Below are 20,898 nucleotides of genomic sequence, written 5' to 3' on the forward strand. Positions count from 1 at the left end.
CTTTATGTTTTAACTTTTCTTTCTAAATAAAGCAACAAAGGAGATGTTATCAATAGACACATTTTTCATCACAGAGTGGGAAATAGCTGTTATTTGCTTGCAGAGTGCTAAGCAGTGGCTGAGACTGAGATTAAGTAGTAAGATATGTAGGAAATATCATGTACATGCTTACATTTGGACAAAGTGTTATCTTTCTTACTGAGGTAAAATTGGTATACAATATTATATGTTTCAGGTGTACAACATTGTAATTCAACATATGTATGCAATACTAAGTGATAAACAATATAAATCTAGTTGCCATCTTTTAAAAAGGGTTATTTTTTATTGGAAATAAAATTTGGACCTTACTTCCCTTTCCTATACTCTTAAGACCCAGAATCAATGGCTACACTCTCACAAAGCAGCATAGCATCTAGATTTAAAATGCTGGACTTTGAAGCTAAACTGCTGGGTTTGAATCCCAGCTCCATTAATCATTATCTATTGACCTTAGTGAGTTTATTAATCTTCTTGGCCATAATTTTCTTTAAAATGGAAATCATTTGATATATGTGTATCACATCTTCTTTATGGATGAACCTTAAAAAATATTATGCTAAGCGAAGTTAGTTAGTCAGAAAAATCTAAGAAGCATTGATTTCATTCATATCCTATTGAATAAAGATGGATATGCAAATTGACTGTCGCTTCACGACAAAGATGGCGGTGCCCACAGCCAATAAGGAGGGAATATGCAAATTGACATGACAAAGATGGCGGCTGGGCCAGGATGCTTGTCATTCCACCCCACCCAGGCCACTCTGGGCCTCTGGGTAGCGAGGGAAGGTACAAGGCAGCTCTGGACCAGAGCAAAGGTGGAAGGCAACTCTGGGCCTGAGTGAAGGCGGAAGGCGGCTGCCAGAGTGAAGGCCTGGGGCCTGGGTACTGGCAACCAGGGTAAGGAAGGCTTATTCTTGCATAAATCTTCATGTATCAGGCCTCTAGTGTGTGATATAAAACTGAAACTCATACATACAGACAATAGTATGGTGGTTACCAGAGGGAAGGGAATGGAAGGTATAAAGGGTAAAGGGGGGCAAATATATGGTTACAGAAGATGATTTGATTTTGGGTGGTGAGCACACAATATAATATAGAGATCATATATCATAGAAATGTACACTTGAGACCTATATATTCTTATTAACCAATGTCACCCTAATAAACTTAATTTAAAAAAGTGGAAATTCTTACTTTAAAGTAGGATCAGCATACTTTATTATGATGTTCCAAGGAGTAAATAAGATAATATGTATAAATTACTTAACACAGTGCCTGGCGCAGAGTAAGAACTATGTAAGAGTTTTAAAATTATTATTATTACTAGAGGCCCAGTGCATAAAAATTCATGCACTGGAGGGGGGGCGGTCCCTCAGCTCAGCCTGCCCCCTCTCACAGTCCGGGAGCCCTCACGGGCAGGAGGTGACCCAGCGATCAGGGGAAGGTGATGGCCCTCATCACACCTCTGCTGATGCCACTGATGGCAGCACAAGCTTTGGCTAGCCCTGGTTACCTGAGCCTCAGACGGCCCTGGGTAGTTGGGAAGCCACCATCCAAGGCTTGCCTGCACCTTGGGCCAGCCCTGGGCAGCTGGGGGGCCGAGGGAACTGGGGGAATCTGGAGGCAGGCGTGCGGAGCAGCCGGACTTGCCTGGGGGCAGACCTGGCTATGCCACACATCTGCCACCCCAGCAGGGCTGAGGAGACTGGGTGCCACCATCTTGTGTCTGTGGATACGGTCATCTTTTAGGACATGGCAGTAAATTAGCATATCCCCTCCTTATTGGCTATGGGCGCCTCCATTTTTGTGAGGGCATGACAGTCAATTATCATATTCACTCTTTATTATATAGGATTACTATAATTATATCTTTAAAAAATGAGCTCATTTTAAATCATTCAGCTATTTCTATGTGACTTCACACTATAATATTATCTGGTACATGAGATAGGAAAAAGGTCCACAACAATACAATAATTGCTTTATCTTTTAACATTTTAAGTCATATAGTCACCTTAGCTAGGCAATCAGACAGACACACTCAGAAATTCCCTTCCCAATCTTAAAGAAAGGGTTGGAGTACTTTACACTTAAACAAACAAAAACAACCACTGAGTCCAAACTCCCTATATAGGACTTTCTAAGCAAAATTATTTTCATTCATAATATATAGTTTAGTCTAGAAATCAGGTATCAAATTAGTTTATCAAGAGAAAAATAAACAATTTTCAAATTAGCCTAACAACGACAAGGTAAGATTAAGATAGGGGGAAAAATGAGTCTTTTATTACCTTCTTCCCCAGTCCTAATGTCATTTCAAACTTGACAATAAACAAGTCACATTGCCTTCATCAAAATGTTAAATACCAGAACAGGTAGTATTTGAGCATAACAACAATCTTCAATGACTTCTGAATTACAGCAAACAAAAGTGAATTTTTCTTATCATACATACAAAGCATTAAAAAAAAAGGAATTGACCAGTGAAGAGGCTAACCTTGAAAACCTGGGAAGGTCAGAGTTCACCAAAGCCCAAAGATCGATGTTAGCAGTATCAGACATCACACAGTACAAAATAAGATTGAGTTAGAAGTGGTTCACATTATAGCACAAGTTAAACAATAATCCTCTGTGCCAGCATTTATTATTCCCACAGAATATTCACCATACAAACAGAGTCATACTGAAGGATAGAGAGCCAGGCATTTTCAAATAGAGATTATTCAAGGAAATAAGCTGCTAGTTTTTATTAATCTCCAAAATGGAAAATTCTACGAAAACATCATGTTAACACTGCTACTGTGGCTTTCCAAAAGTTAGCACTTCAAAACATTAGAGTTTGAAAAATAGTAACCTTTCACTGATAGATTTTCATTCCTTTCACAAAGGGATACTTTTGGATAAACGTTTATCTTAGTTTCTGCAATTTTGGTAAAAACACAAGGTACAAATTTCTTGATATATTCAGATTTCCACAAGGAGATAGAATTAAAGGCCTCACTAGACTAAAATACCAAGATCATAGACAACTAAATATATGGATGAAAAGACTAGTATGCAATGGCCATTACCAGCTATACTGTGACTTTTTTGCAAATCATTCAATGAGGCACATTCTGATCTTTTTTCATAATTCACCAAGAGGCTTTCTTCTTTGCATTTTTACTTGTTATACGTTACTCAAAGAGAAAAAGCCAATATATATTTGTTCACTATTGAACTTGAAAATAGAGTCAAAATTTTTTTAAAAAAGTAAAGATCATCAGTGAAGGGATACTTTAAAATATGCTGTCATGCACTATCCCACTCAAAACTATAGAATAATATCATATTTCCTTTACTATTATTCAATGTACATATTAAATCAAGCTATTAACTATTAAAAGAAGAATCATTATATAAAAAATAAAAAGACAACATATAGGGAAATTCTTGGTTAATATTAATTGACTTGAACATAATTTACTTTTCTTACAAGTCCTGCTATGATTTATAGACACTGAAGTAAGCAGAGAAAATAAATGGTGCTAAAGCACTGAATCCTAGGAATTAGAAGACATGGGACTTATTCTTGGCTCTGCTACTTAAATTATGGGATTTGGGGCAATTAAATTTCTTTAAGTTGTGTTTTCATTCACATAATGGAAATAGTGAGATCTGACCTAACCTCCTTTGCAGAGTTGTTTTAAAGATTCAATTTTTAACATACTGACCTGATATATGCCATGTGCAAAGTGTTACAGGGAACACAAGGATTACCCAGACCCAAACTCTACCCTCTAGGAGCTTATAGTAAAAGTACATTATATGATATAAATGGTAGCATGTCATATAAATATAAAATGTTACCATTACTTCCTAAAAATAAAACTTTTAAAGCAATTTATAATTTGAAATTCAGAAGGCTAAAAACCAGATTTTGTTTAAATGGTTTCTACACCATACACAGCAAGACACGTTTTGAGCAGTCTGGCTAAACAATTAGAATACCTACCTAAGATAATTCAGAGTTTGAGTAAAGGCATTTTATACATGTGTTCGGTATAGAAGAACCATTAATAAAAACTCTGAGAAAAATAAATCATTGAAATATATTGTATTTTGGTCTGAGTAAGTATCAAGGGAAACTTCAGATCATATCATAGCAAAACTTCTAAGATGTTAATATATAAAAGGTAACATTTTAATGAGTTGTATGCCAAATCAATTTTCTTCATGTGGTTCTCAATCCATTATTTCTCAATGATCTAACAAAGCTAAACTGAAAAACAAAGCAAAAATTAAAAAAAAATGAAGTCCTGTAATAAGTAAGAAAAACTGATGTATTGATTGGTAAATTTTAAATCTAGCCTCCATTTAAAGTTGCATTATTCAACTGTTGTAAAGAGAACATTGCAGATACCAGATTACAATAACTATGTAATTTGTAGTACATCTGGTAAATAAGTTTTAAAGTAATGAGGTTGCTTTTTGTTTATTTGAAATATTCTATTGCTTCACAAGAAAGCAATTTTCTTCTAGCTGATAGTAAAGCTTGGAAGTGATAAAGGCAGCAGATTTTTATGCAAGTCAGACAAGGGCAGTACTCAAAATTATTTCAAAGTATACTCTAGTCTTCTCTGTATCTTGGTGATATTTAAATAGATGCACCTGCCTTAATATTTTTGGTGACATCCATTTAGGAATAACAAACCAATTGGTAGGGGTTGATGGGGATCTTGAAGTAATAGAAAACAAGAAAGTGGAGGCAGGGCTCAGTCTGTTATGTCAAAATCTCCTAAAATGACTGAGCAGCTTTGCTCCATCACTTATGTTTATAACTAGAATAAGAGGCCAGATCATAAGCATCATATCATACAACTATATTGTGGAAGGATGATATGTGTTACTAGTAGAATAGAGACTTATGTGAGCACTGGGGAGCCCTAAGTCAGATTCCCAGCTATGACCTTAAGCAAGCTTCTTAACCTCTTTGGACTTCTGTTTTCTCACATATAACAAAGAGCACTTTATTGACTAAACTTCTATGAGCCCTCTTCTCAACTAGGCCTCATCCTTGAGCCCTGTCCTTGGTCTGCTGAGGCGAGTTTGTGTGTGTGTGTGTGTGTGTTTTAAATATTTATTGATTTCAGAGAGGAAGGGAGGAGAGAGAGAAACATCAATGATGAGAGAGAACAATTGATTGGTTGCCTCCCACATGCCCCCTACTGGGGATTGAGCCCACAACCTGGGCATGAGATCTTGACAAGAATTGAACCAAGAACTACTCAGGCCGCTCTATCCACTGAGCCAAACCAGTGTGGCTGCTGAGGCGAGTTTTAACAGTCTCTCTCCCCTGTTGCAATAGTTTTAAATAAAATATGTCTTTCCATCACTAACAAGTGACTGGTGAATAATATCTTTTTGAAAATGTAAAAGGTAGGTCCCTTCCAGATAAGATATTATATGGTTCTATACAAATAAGAATTTTAGGGGCAGAGTACAAAACTAGAGAATCAATTCAAATTGAGATAGATGGTTTCCTAAAAAACAACTTGAACAATTATGAATTTTAAATTAATAAGAAGCCAGAATTTCCTACTATCCCCAATAGAGCTTGGGAGGACACTTTTTCTCCTTTTAGTTCCTTCTTAGAAACTTTTTAAAAGGATTACTTATCATGAAAATAATGACCACACAGATTTTTTTTGTGCTTTTTACTCCTGATTAGGTGAGTGTCTTTCACTATGAATCAGCAATTGTTCATTGGACAGCACTTGGTAACTATTCTTTGATGTGTAGTGAGTATATGTGTATGATGAAAATAAAATTAAGAGACTTCTAATCTGTGCAGGTTGCATTGATTTAATTTTTACTCTGTGCCTAGTAATCCATTTTCATAACAGTAGAATTTAGAACTTTGTGACAACCCCAAAAATGAAGAAATGGTCATTTAAAAAATTACAAGATATATGGCAAACCAAACACTGCATTATTTGCAGGATATGTGATACATACTATTGTTTCAAAAGAATGCCTTTTAAAAGGAGAGTTCAATTTCATTTGCATTAACAGATACTGTATAAGGCAAAAGTTACAAATACACTCTACTCTAAAAGTTAAAGGTAAAATATTATAAAATATACTTTTGGGTATCAAAATTTTCAACTAAAATGAAACAATTATATGCATTTTAAAATGTTAAATTAGTTATTTAATAAAGTACGTTTAGTTTCTGCTAATAGACATAAACACTGGACACTATTATACTTTCCTGACACCTTTCAGAGATAGATAAACATATAAGAACTGAATTGGGCCAAAACCGGTTTGGCTCAGTGGATAGAGCATCAGTCTGTGGACTGAAAGGTCCCAGGTTCGATTCCAGTCAAGGTCATGTACCTTGCTTGCGGGCACATCCCCAGTAAGGGGTGTGCAAGAGGCAGCTGATCGATGTTTCTCTCTCATTGATGTTTCTATCTCTCTATCCCTCTCTCTTCCTCTCTGTAAAAAACCAATAAAATATATTTTTTTAAAAAGAACTGAATTGGCATATACACTCTTAAAATATATTTAGACACTTAAAACATTATCTGCATATATATATATATATATATATATATATATATATATATATATATATATGTATGTATGTATTTACACACACACACATAAATATTTAAAAAGTTTCAAACTTTATGCAGTTACTACTTTAGAGTTAAGGAGCTAACCTGTAGGACCTGGATAGGGATCAAAGTTCATCAAGGCCCAAAATCATCATTATCGAAAGGGAAAAATATCAAAATTGTTAGAAATATCAAGAAACTAAAGCATTTTACTAATTTCTTTTAAGTTAAATTTTAATTCAGTAAAAAATATTCTTAAAGTTTATTTTCATGCATCTGTATATAAACCAAATTATCACCATTAAAATGAAAACAGCACATGTGATATATTTTGAAAGGCCAAAAAACATTTTAAAAAACAATCATTACTATAAGCTCAGAAAAAAAAAAAAAAACCAACAACAATCAATTCTGAGAACATTTGGGTTTAAAACTCAATTTTAGTTTATAGTTTATAACAAATTAAAAGTTACAAACACTCATCAGGTGTGCTTCATTCAGTTACTTTCACTATTTTTTTAGAAATAGTACTTTTTAAAAAAGTTTTTGTGACTAATGTCTTTATGTTGACATATTTAAAAGTAATGTTTAACAGTGAGCTCCATTACTAGTAAGAGCAATAACCACAGTGCTGATTAAAATATAAAAGAGGAAATAACTTGGTTTATTTGAATTATTACATGCATAACCAACCAAGGTGTTGTGTCAATACTTTACATTACATGCAAGAGAGTTAACATGGCTGAGGGAGTGTCACTGGTTTTCTTCAATAGAAAATCAAGGTAAAGCTTTAAATAACACCTTTTACAAACATACAAATCAGATCAGATAAAACCTGGTTTTTGAAAATGATCTTCACATAATTACAATTTTTTGTTAGGTGATGAATGTGTTAAATAACTATTGTGGTAATCATTTTGAGTTATATACATATATGAAATTATTACATTGAACACCTTAAAGTTAACATGTTATATGTCAATTATATTTCAATAAATCTGGGATAAAAAATAAAATGATCCTCTGAACAAAGTACATGATCCTAATCAATTTATATTTTTAGAGCATATTTTATTTAAGGTAACTCCAATTACTTCAGAGTTTATGGTAACTTAAATGAAAATTTTCACTTTTAAATATAGTTAAAGGGAGTCAAGACTTTCAGAGGGGAAAAAAGTTTATTTTCATGCATTTGTATATAAACCAAATTATCACATAAAACAAATTTTTGTTTCTTAGATTTCTCATATATTTTAAATCAATGAAAGCCAAGTTTTTGATTACCAGAAATATAAAAATTGCATATCAAGTTTTAAATATCTGTTAATAATCGATTACCAGTGATTGGGCTCAGCAACATTAATTCAGGATGAAAATGAGCATTTCCAAAGTTAGTAAAATGAAATGACATAGCACAGACACAAAATGAAAAGTGAAAATTTGATGCAAAACTGACACTACTAAAGCAGTTAACAGACGACAAATGAAGTATAGACATGAAGCTGGTTTGAAGAAATTACTATTCAATTTACTCATGCTGTGATGTCGAAGGAAAGTTGGATTGCCTAGTTTATAGAGAAGATAATTTTTTTTGTGCTTGATGACATTTGCTGATCATATGACAGAACCATAGCAATACTTTGGTATGGACGAGAAGCATCTACTGGGTGATAACTAAAATGATTTCTGTGATGACATGCTGAGAAGCTCACATTAAAAATGCAGATGGCATTTTGCTGGCAAGTTACCTGTATAGCTTTATATTTAATAAAAATTTACTAACAAATCACTATTTCCTTTTCCCTCTATGTAGGTTTGTTTTAGTTACACTTTAAGAAAATTATAAAAGGCATTACTGGAAAAAATATTATATGCCATGGAAATGGATGAAGTAAAGTATAAACCAAACTATTTACTTATAAGAAGTTCTTCGATTATAGATTCTAATGTCCTAAAGACTGAATAACTTCCCAGCAAAATGAAATAAATGGACTAATAAATAGACCATTCCCCTACTACTCGTGTACATACCTGGTCTCCCAGGAGGACCTTGGAGCCCAGGGTTGCCTTTAGGGCCCTGGAGAGCTGGACCTGGAGAACCAGGAGGGCCTGGGGGACCCTGCACACCGGGGAAACCAGGGTAGCCTGGTTCACCCTTTGGACCTGGAAGGCCAGGGTTTCCTGGAATGCCAGGTAATCCTCCATCACCCTTTTGACCTATGAAAGTAAAATGGCATTAGAGAACACATTAAATGATATTGAATATTAGGCTTGCCTATAAGTTTAAAGCTATTTGCACTAATTAGAACAAGTAATGGAATATACTAGGGTTATTTCTATCTCTCACCAAATCCCCAACACATATAAAAAGCCCATTCATCCCATTAAATGTATTTATCTATTATCAGAAGTGTTTACTAGAGTAAGCCTAGAAATAGAAAAACAATAATAACTTGCATCCTTACAGATACCCGTTGAATTAGGACATAAAGCAATGATCGTAAGAGCAGTAACTGTGAGGAAAAAAATAGAAATAAATAGAAAAGTATAGAGTATCTGCAATAGGTTAAAGATGGCTGGAGGAAATTCCTAAAACAAATGTTTTAAGATTCTAGGAAAATAAAGATCTTCAATGGTGTCTATGTGCCCTCAAAGACCAATCTATCCAATATTTAAAAATCACAATCTAGACAAATAGTGCTCAACATTTTTTCTATACCATCAACATGACTGAGAGCAACTATCAGTGGCACATTAAAGTCATAACTTTTATGTTGAGATCATTGGAAGGATCTTGGAATTTCTAGGAGATAAGTCTGTGGTTTCAAAAATGTCTTCATAAAATAGGAAATCGTCATTTGAGAACATAAACACACACACACACACACACACACAGTATATATATGTGTGTACACACATTCAATCACTGTTAATTACTTGGTGCTTACAATGAGAGTAAAATCATAGGAATGAAGGTAGATATTTGTGCACACATACTCTTTCAAAATGTATATTAACATGGAGTTTTCAAGTGACATTTTTATTATTAGCATGTATTTCTACAGTTTCCTTATATTAACTTGGTTTTGTTCCCATGGAGGTAAGAGAGTGTTTAAAAGTCTTTTAAAATTTTAGTGAAATCTATCTCTTCCTACAAGTTTGCTTTCTTTCTGTATCATTTCCTCAGCATTTATTTATGAAATTAATGAAAAGATATCTACATGTAAATTTCCTTAAGAACACATTTTTCTATAGTACAACTCCTCATACTAAATTGATAATTAAGAACTGCTTTAAGATGTAACTCTAGCTTTGAGTTTTCTGGGGTTGTTGTGCATTTTATAACAATAAATTATAGAGATGGAAAAATAAGTGAACTATAGAATATTATCTATTATGGACTAATTTAGCAAGTTTTATTAAAGTTTACCAGAAAGTCCTGGGAGTCCAGGGGGTCCTGGAATTCCAAAGCCTGGTTGGCCTGTCAGAGGATAAACCAAAAACTCTCAAAGAGATAATAACAACTGAAATAAGACAAATTATCTTCTAATTATTTAGGTTTTTATTAACTGCTACAATGTATATTATATAAACCAAGTGTATTTCCAATAGATAACTACAATTCCACATCAGAAAATTATATATACATATATTTTATTTGCGATTAATAAATCACAAATTGTAATATATATATATAATAAAAGGAAGTCGTCCAAAGAACTTGTTAAAAGTTGGGTAACTTCTTGACACAAAAAATCGGGCAAGAAAAGATATGGAGTTTTTCATAAGAGAGAAACAAGTTGATGGATAAATGATGTAAGGTCACATTCTCAGGATAGAGTGGAATGTAATTAGGATGGAAAATTGTGTGGTAGCTTAGAGCGTAAGAAAGAAGATAAAATTTCATTGTAGGCAAAAAAAAAAAAAAGGCAAAAGTTAAGGTAAACAAAAGGGGGAAATTAGAAAATTAAAAACAATGAAAAAAGACAATACCTGGTTCACCCTTCTGTCCAGCTGGTCCAGGAATACCATCTTGACCTTGTTTGCCTTTTTCACCTGGAGGCCCTGGTGGCCCAGGATGACCTCCACTACCTAAGTAATATATTATGAAGGTTACATTTATTTTCCCAATTCCCTTTTTCTTCCATATTCCCCATTGTTCCATACTAGCTTTAAATAATTCTATCCAAAAAACAAAAGTGCCTCTGAGACTCTCCTTTAAATTTATAAAATATTATGGAAAAGCCGAAAAAATAAAGGGTAATGTGAATAAGAAATAGCTTTATCATTTATTCATTACCAAAAATGTTTCAGTTTCTCATTTTAATCTAGTTTTAGACTATCCAAGAAAATAAGGTGTGGGGTTAGGACACATTATATGCCTTATATTGGGCCAAGGAAAGTGATTTGCTCTATAATTTAGTAAACAAATAAAGTATTACTCCTTGCCATTGTAAAAAATATCAGATTTTCTATCTGTTAAAGGAAACTTGAAATAACTCTCCCTGGAAAAGGTGAGCCCGAAAAATAAGGTCCCATGACAATTTTATGTAATCCTATAAAATAAAGAGGTAATATGCAAATTGACCAACACAAAAGATGGCTGCCCCCATGTGGACACAAAATGGCCACCACAAGGTGGTCAGTAGTGGAAGGCAGCTGGGAGGGACCAGGCCTGCAGGGGGAGGGCAGTTGGGAGCAAATGGGCCTGCAGGGGAGGGAAGTTGGGGGTGATCAGGCCTGCAGGGTAGGACAGTTGGGGAGAACCCAAGCTTGCAGGGGAGGATAGTTGGGGGCAACCAGGCCAGCAGGGGAGAATAGTTAGGGGCAATCAGGCCAGCAGGGGAGCAGTTAGGTGTTGATCAGGCTGACAGGGGTGTGCTTAGAGAGTGATCAGGCTGGCAGGCAGAAGCAGTTAGTGGCAATCAGACAGGCAGGCATGTGAGAGTTTGGGAGCCAGGAGTCCTGGATTGTGAGAGGTATGTCCCAGATTGGAGTGGGTACAGGCTGGGTTAGGGACATCCCCATCCCTGTGCATGAATTTTGTGCACCAGGCCTCTAGTTTTAAAAATATTTGTTGTTGATTTAGAGAGAAAAGAACAGAGAGGGAGAGAGAAATAGAAACACTGATAGGCTGCCTCGTGCATGTTTGGAATTAAACTGGCAACCTCTTGGTACATGGGTCGATGCTCAACCAATAAGCAACACTGGCTGGGCAATTTAATATACTTTTTATTGAGCTGTTCACTTTGTACCTAACAAATAGTGCTAAATTAATGATCACCATTTCCATGTCTGGAAAACGTTCACAGCTCCCTGAAATGATTTGAATTTCCCAAAATGAGCATGAGGCTTAGTTTTACAGAATATCAGCTCCCCCTTTTTTATGCTTACCTATAGGACCAGGTTCTCCTGGAAGTCCAGGGTTCCCAGGAGGACCAGTCATACCTTTTGATCCAGGAAGGCCTGGGGTCCCTAGAGTAAAGAATTCAGTTTAATTTTTTTAAAAAAAGAAGAAAAACTCATTTCTTTGAAAGCTACACTCAAATTTACAATTTATAGTGTTAGCAAGGAAACAGTGAAGAATGAAAGAAAACCCCAAAAGATGCTCATGTTTGCTGGTTGTTTTAAGAAATTTACAATTTAAATTTATTTATCCAGAAGCTTTATTACATATTCATAATAAAAACAATTGCCACCGTATTTCACTAGTAGAACTGGGAGGAATCCATTGTATAGATATATCAAAGAATTTAATCCATTCATCTAATGTTGAACATTTGGTCATGTTTTAGCTATTAAGGTTTTCTATTCTATTTATGGAAACTTGGTCTACTTCCAGTTTTGGCTATTTTGAATTGTGCTGTTAAGAATATTTCTGCATTTGTATTTTTGAAGGCATATGTATTACTTATCTTAGGTAGATACCTTAATAGGAGTGTAAAAATTAAGCCAGAGAGTAGGTATGTGCTGATATCAATGTATCTAAATATGTATCTATGTATCTATCTAATCCCTGCCAAACCATTTTCCATTAACAACAACATTTGCAAATTCCAGTTGCTCCAAATCCTTGTACAACATATGGTGATATCAATTGTTTTAATAATAGCCATTCTGCTAGGAATGTAAAGTTAACTCATTGTTGTTTTAATTTGCATTTCTCTGATGGTTAATGATATTGATCAATTTTTCATGTGCTTAGTAACCATCCTTATAACTTCTTTTATAAAATGTCTGTTTAATGTTTTCCCCATTTAAAAATATTGAACTGTATATTGTGTTAGTATTGAGTTGTAGAAGCTCTTTAAATATCCCAGAAAGCCATCATTTGTCAGATATATATTTTGCAACTGTTTTCTCCTACTGTGCTGGCTTCCTTACTCGTTTTTATGATGCCTTTTGATGAAAATAACAAAAGAACTTAGGTTGTTGAGGGGGAAAAAACACACAACCGTGTGTTGCAATTGGATACCGGTATGGAAATAACAAACCTGGACCCCTACTTCACCCCATAAAAATATTTTATTTGAGACAGATCATAAATCAAAATATAAAATCTTAAACATTAAACTTTGGGAAAAAATTGGAATAATATTTTCATAAACTTGAGTATATAAACATTTCTTGAATAGGACACAAAAAGCACTAAACATGAAAGAAGATTGATAAATTGGACTTTATTAAATTTAACAAAAATGTTTCATCACACAACAGCATTAAGAGAATGAAAGGTAAATCTAAGACAGCAAGAATGTCATTTTTTTTTAGCAAGAACTTATTTGTAATATATGTACCTGACACAAGAATCACATTTAAAATATGTAAAGAACTACCTTGAATCTATAAGATAAAAGGAAAACCACCCAATAAAATATGAGAAAAAAGACTTGGAGCAGGCATCACTTCAAAATGATGCTACACAAATGAGCAATAAGTATATGCAAAAATGTTTAATATTATCATTGATTAGGAAAATGTAAATTAAAACTTCATTGAGATACTCCTATGTAACCACTAGAATATTGAAAATTAAAAAGACTGACAATACGAAGTCAGGCAAAGCTATAGACAACTGGACATTTCACAAATAATAACCACTATATTATCATGGCAAACACCAGAAGCCATCCATGGACATTTTATACATTGCAAGTGTGGCTGTAATTTATAAAACCACTTTTGAAAACTGACACCATCTACTAAATTTAAATATCTACAGACCATATGATTCAGTAATTCTATTACTAAGCTTGTGTCTAAGAGAAATGAGGACATATGTCTACTAAAATCATGTCAAAGAATGTTAATAGCATCTTTTTGAAGAAATTTCCCTCTACTCTTCTATAATCTTTCAACTGGTCTAATAATCTGATCCAATATGAGATAGATTAAAAAGAGAAAATAACCAAATTTAGTTACATACATGTGTATGGGAACCCCACATACATGAGAGGTTCAGATACTGAAAGGTAAAATGAGGCATACATGGCATTCTGAGCTAAGGAATGAGGTAAGGCAACTGAGGTTTTAGAAGGGAGGAGGGTAATTTGCAGGATGATAGTAAGAGCAGATGCTCAGTAATTACATGTTTCACCTGACCTATAGTTAGGCCATAAAAAGTTATTTCTGGTAATAATTCTTATTATTGGCAAGGCCCCCAATTTAAATTCTTTAAGAGAAAAGTAAAAGTTTTTGTGAGCCCACAGGGTCTCACTGGTCTCCAGCTCAAAATAATCCATGCCAAGTGGCATATATTGGGGAGACTTGTTCTGAATCCCTTCAACTCCCAAAATGAAAACAACACAAAAATCCATCAACAGGAGAATGGGTAATTGATTACACTATATCCTTCACTGGGATATTACAGAGCATTGTTAAGAAACAAAACAAAACAAAACACAACTACTGAAGCATGCAACAAGATAAAGAAATCTTAGGGGCATAATGTTGAGTGAAAGAAGCCAGACAGAAGGATATATACTGTGTGATTCCATTTATATGAATTTCAAAAAGAGACAAAAATAATTAATGGTGATAGAAGTCATAGTAGTGGTTTATGGGGGTGTGGGTTCACTATGAAGAATGTGTAAACTTTATGGTATGAAGGAACAATTTCATAACTTGATCTATATGGTGGATACATGGATATATACATGGGTAAAATTCATTTATATTCCTGTACATTTTACTGTAATATATATATTACTAAGCACCTGGAATGCCACTAGCAGTGTTCTTGGTAACTTGGGTAATAAGAACTCAAGAAGGTGATCTAGGGTTTTCCCACCTCACTCCTAGAGGAAAAAACAAAGAGGGCTAAAAAATGTCCTAGCTTGTTTGGCTCAATGGATAGAGCCACAGCCTGCAGACCACAGGGTCCAGATTTGATTCTGGTCAAGGGATGTACCTAGGTTGCAGGCTCCTCCCTGGCCAGGGCCCAGGTCAGGGCTCATGCATGAGGCAACCAATCGAGTGTCCCTCTCACATTGATGTTTCTCTCTGTCTTTCCCTCTCTCTTCCACTCTCTCTAAAAATTAATGGAAAAAATGACTTCAGATGAAGAAGGAAGGAAGGAAGGAAGGAAGGAAGGAAGGAAGGAAGGAAGGAAGGAAGGAAGGAAGGAAGGAAGGAAGGAAGGAAGGAAGGAAGGAAGGAAGGAGGGAGGGAGGGAGGAAGGAAGGAAGGAAGGAAGGAAGGAAGGAAGGAAGGAAGGAAGGAAGGAAGGGACGAAGGAACAAAGGAAGGGAGGTCGGTCAGTCATATCCTATGAAAGAGACATCTTGAAAATGCCTAAAGAAAGTTTGTAATTTTTTCAAGGTGAAGGGACTGGACTCTGTGTTGATGAAAACACCTTGGCAGCTGCAGCGGCCAGCAGTGGCAGCAACAGCAAGGTGATGGGGATGGTGTCTTCCCTTGATCATCCCGCTTGCCTCCCATAGAGGGAGGCTAGACTGCAACTTAGGCCTTCTCCACAGGGGAAGGGTGCATAAGCCATCAGTAGGACATCCCCTGAGGGCTCCCAGACTGTGAGAGGGAGCAGGCTGGGCTGAGAGACCCCACCCCCACCCAGTGCATTAATTTTTGTGTAACAGGCTTCTAGTCCTATATAATAAAGGCTAATATGCAAATCAACTGAACAGCAGAATGACTGGTCACTATGATGTGCACTGACCACCAAGGGGCAGACACTCAATGCAGGAGCAGCCCCCTGGTCAGTGTGCTCCCCACTGTCCAGCTAGAAGCTGAGCCCATGGCTGGTGAGCACAGCACTAAGGATGTCAGTTGGACATCCCCCAAGGGCTCCTGGACTGCAAAGGGCACATGCCAAGCTGAAGGCCCCCCCCCCAAGTGAAAAAAATTCATGCACTGGGCTTCTAGTATTTCACTGTTAACCCAAAGTAAAGGGACTATAATAATCTAGTTCATGCTATCTTCTTGTCTATAATATTAAGTCCTTTTGCTTGCATGACACAGTTCTTGTCATTTGAATGAATGGTATGATTGTTCTACCAATAGCCACTCGCTGTGTACCTGAGTACATTCTAAGAGAATCAGCAGCAGACTAGGATTTGGCAATGTACATTATCACCTACAAACATAGTAAGGCCTCTTAATTGACTTGTGGCTAACAGTCAACGATTGAAAAATGATCCATCAAATAGTCCTATGTCTACAGGATATTGTCCTGCTGAGTTGATAATTCTTATTTTATACAGAAAGAAATTTGGTCAAAGAAAATGTAAAGAGCTAGTTAAAAATTATATTGCTAGTCAGTATCTGATTGGAAAATAGAATAAAAGTCTGCCAAATAAGTTGCTTTATGATATAGGTTAGAGTAGATAAAGAAGGAAAGAAGGTAGCATTTAATAAAAATAATATTACCAGGGAATCCAGGAAGGCCTGGTTGTCCTTTTGCTCCAGGAGTTCCGGGTAATCCAGGCAAACCAGAATCTCCCATAGAACCTTTGATACCAGGATTTCCTGGGTATCCAGGCAGACCAGGTTCACCCTAAATTTGAATAAAAAGATAAAACTAAAATCTTCCAAGTAGTTAGATTATAAAATGACATAACACTATGTGTCAGGCATATTACTGAGTGATTTACATAAATCACTTAATTTAATCATTCCAACAGCCCTTTGAGTTAGACTTTATCATAACTAATGCCTTTTATAATCAATTATATATTTTTTATATAATTAAAAGCCTAATATTCGAATCAACTGAACTGCTGAACGACAGGTGCAATGATTGGTAGCTATGATGTGCACTTATCACCAGAGGTAATCAATGCAGGAGCTGCCCCTAGCCCTCAGGCCCCAGGCCAGTCAAGGCAGGTGCCAGTGGGGCCCCCACAAGATCACCCTGCCAGTCTCCTCTCCTCCTGAAGCAGCAGGGGATGGGGCCATTGAGCAGACAGCGCCAGGCTGGCCAAGGCAGATGCCAGCAGGGGCCCCTGATCGCCCTGCTGGATGTACCACAGATCTGCCCTGAATGCCAGCCAAGCCTAGGGACCCTACCCACGCATGAATTTCGTGAACTGGGTCTCTAGTCCATTTGTAAATAAGAAAAGTGAATCTTGGAGAAGTCAAGTGCTTAATGCTGCTAGTAAGTGGCAGAACTGGTATTTGTACCAAGGTCTGTCAGACTCCAGATGCATTATTCTCATTAATCATTAACAATAACAGAAGAAATATACTGTTATTATCCCCATTTTACAGTGATTCAGCTGGTAACTGGTGGAATTTGGTTTTGGATTAAAAGAGTTTGATTTCAGAACCTGTGATCATCATCCCTAGTATGCTACAATAAAATTAATTGCTTAGAATAAGCATGTCAAACAAAACCACAGTAGATTCTACTGCAAAAGTTTTATTTCATTTTAACATAAAGAGGCCTATAAACTCTTTAGTGTACATTTCAAATCCTATTTTCTCCATGAAACCTACTAAGACAAATAGAGCTTACCCTAAGAATTTAGTTTAGGTTCTTATTTTGTCATGTCTATAATGGTTTTTCATATACATGTCTTCACTTTTCAATTACATTGAAAATTTCTTTAGGGTCAGAGACAATTTGTGTAAAACCATTTTTGTTCAATGAACATTTGCATTAGGTTTTCTCCTAATGGAGCCTTAGAAAAATTCATACCCACTTTCACAAATTAAAACAATATTTTTCCAATAACAATGAGAACATGTCATACCTTTATATTTACAACTATCACAGTGTTCACTATTCTACTCACGAGGATTGTAACCTACCCAACAAAGTATTAGTGTGCAACATCATCTGCTGAATACTTCCTTCTTAATTTAGCAATTATGCTTGTCTAGGCAAATAAGATCATTTATTTGTGATTCAATTGTTTCTGCATTATAGTAAAAGCCTTTTCAACTAATGCCTTTTACAACCAATTTAAAAATAATTAAGTCTTGGGATATAAATATATATATACATTTGTATAAACCTTTATAAATCAAATGTCAGCACAGTTTTATACACATAATAGGTATATAATTAAATTTTTTATTGGATTGGTTCCATCTTAAGTATTTACACACAGAAAAGCTTTGAATAAAATATCATTATTCTTCTTGTTATTTATGAACCAATGACATTTATATGCCAAAATAAAATACAAGAAGAAAATTCATATATTCTGCTAATGGTAAACCTGAAAGGTAAGATAAACTGTGGTAAAGTATATTAAGTTACACAAATAACCCAATTTATAATTTCAACCCTTGCATGTTACCCAATACAGTTCTTATCACTATCCTATGGCCCTAATACTTCAAACCAAGTAAACTATAAACAAAAAGTAAATATTTTACCAGGGTTTCTGAAAAGGACCTTATTTGTTAGTTTAAATTTTATCTAAACTTTTATTATTCATATATGCTGTCAGAGAAAATAATGAACTTCAAAAAAAGTTAAGGAAGAAGAGATTAAAAAGAGCACTCAGAGAATCAACAAACTGGCCATGAATCCTGTAAATCCCCCTGAAAAGGGAAAATTATAGTTTATTTACATTTCTAGCAAAGGCCAGATATGACTTGAATATACTTACACCACAATTATGTACATTTGTTCTTCAGGCTTTTATAATAGACACCAGAGGCCTGGTGCAAGAAATTAATGCACAGTGGGGGAGGGGGGATTCCCCTCAGCTCTGCTTGCACCCTCTGCAATTCAGGACCCCTACACCTTTTTCTTATCTAACTAACTTCTTCACATTTAAAAAAATTAACTGAAATATCACCTACTCTAGGAAATCCTCTTTGAACAAATGTCGTTACAATCTGTATTAAGTATTTTCATAGAATACCATTCTTTTTCTTTAATAGCTACTTAGAGTAGATGCAATGTGGTTTTCATTCTTGCATCTGAATTTTTTTCTTCTTGCTCTTGTAATAGCAAAGCTTATCCAATTTACATTTTCCCTTCAAGGGCTTATGTTTGGTTCAGTTTATAGTTGGCTCCCTGGTACTTTGTAAGCAATAAATTTGGGATCTGTTAGTAAGCCTCACTTGTAATCAAGCCTGTAGGTCTCCCTATCTGAATATTTCTATAAAACCCATCACGTTAGCATACCAGAGATTGTGTTCATTTATAGAAAATAACAATAAATGTCACCTGGTTATTTGATTTTCTAGTAATATTTTATAGCAAGATGTATTATTCTAGCAATTTAACTATTGCAAAACTGAGGCATACAGAAATAAATCACATTGAACAATAAAGAATGGCTCAAATATCAAAGCATAGTACACTTAGGGGCTCCCTTGTCTTGTGCCTCAGATATTGTAGCATAGTACACAGTTCACATGGAATTCAGCTTCCTTTAAAATAGGAAGGCATGCCATACTCATGATGTAGCTACTTTCACACATTTTTTAAATTTAATTCACAGCACATACTCTTTGTACTAATTATTGGAAAATCATCCTAGCAATTGCCTCTGTTCCTCTCTGTATTGTTGCCTTACATTCTGATGTTATTACTGTGCTTTTATCCTCCACTCGCTGTAATATGATTGTGAATTTTTTGAGGACAGAGATCATGACTTGAGCTTGTGTTTCTCTGTCATGGTGCCTAGATAAATATTCAAATACCATCCAGTCCAAATGTCTGTGATGAGAGAGGCCTATTGTTGCTGGAGATCTCATTTGTTCTGTGCCTTTGCAGAGAGGTGAGTAGAGGCTGAAGGAATTTGAAGAAACCAGACAGAATTCTCCTTCTAAAATATTTTGCTAAGCTGGTGACCATGATTGTCAGGCATTTGTCCAATAAAAACCCAGACACACAGCAATAACAAAGGCACTGGTCTCCTACTGCTAATGCGTGGGGATCAAACCCCAGCCTGCAGGCACTCACCCTAGCAGTCAGGACCAGGCCACTGGGTAGACCTGGGCTGGCGCTCCTAACTCTGGGGAGAGGGAGATTTTCAATTGCTGCAGGCTAGAGGCCCCAGACTCCACACCACCTGCCCCAACAGGTCCCTAGCACAGGTTGATCAGTGGAGCGGCTTGTTAGCCTTGGATGGCAGGGCAGCTTGGCCAGGCTCTACTAGCCTGTTTACCCCATGATCACAGGGCAGCTTGGCCTGGCCTGTTCGCCCTGTGATCTCAGGGTGGCTTGGACCCAGGCTATTTGCCCCGTGATCACAGGATGGCTCAGCCTGACCTGTTCTCCCCATGATCGCAGGGCTGCTAGGCCTGGTCTTTTCTCCCCGTGATTGCCCCCTGATCACAGGAAGGCTTGGTCCAGGGCAGGTGTTGGGGCTCTTTGACCTGGGCAGGTGTCATCGGGCACCACCTACCCAGGTCCAAGCCGCCTGATGCTGCATGCTCGGGTCCCCATCTTATCTTGTATCCATTGGTGGCTTCTGGTGCTGCCCCCAACTGCCTGCCCAGGTCCATGACTGCAGCTTGGATCCCATCTGCTACATAGGGCCTCTGCCTGCACTGCCTGCATATGCAAATTTATCCACCATCTTTGCTGGGTTAATTTGCATATCACTCCTGACTGGTTGTGGGCATAGCGGAGGTACAGTCAACTAATATTTTTCTCTTTTATTAGTGTAGATATAACATTATACTAGTTCAGAACTACAACATAATGATTAGTTATTTGTATACATTTGAAAAATGATCACTACAATAAATCTAGTTAACATCTATCACCTTGTAGTTAAAAATTTTTGTTCTTGTAAAGAAAACATTTAAGATTAGCTCTATCAAC

General features: G+C 36.0%; 1 protein-coding gene across 1 annotated transcript in view; it reads right to left on the minus strand.

Annotated features, from left to right (window-relative positions):
- COL4A5 (collagen type IV alpha 5 chain) overlaps positions 1-20,898 on the minus strand; it is a 348,876-nt gene that overhangs the window by 54,915 nt on the left and 273,063 nt on the right. Inside the window, exons 37-41 of the mRNA XM_084870434.1 lie at positions 16,533-16,659; positions 12,042-12,122; positions 10,641-10,739; positions 10,078-10,128; positions 8,679-8,864 (exon numbers count right to left, since the gene is read on the minus strand). Of these exons, the coding sequence (XP_084726560.1) occupies positions 8,679-8,864; positions 10,078-10,128; positions 10,641-10,739; positions 12,042-12,122; positions 16,533-16,659 (544 nt within the window). The remainder of the gene's footprint in view (positions 1-8,678; positions 8,865-10,077; positions 10,129-10,640; positions 10,740-12,041; positions 12,123-16,532; positions 16,660-20,898) is intronic.

Source organism: Pipistrellus hanaki, assembly GCF_964339955.1.
Source record: "Pipistrellus hanaki genome assembly, chromosome: X".
Taxonomy (NCBI): Eukaryota; Metazoa; Chordata; class Mammalia; order Chiroptera; family Vespertilionidae; genus Pipistrellus; species Pipistrellus hanaki.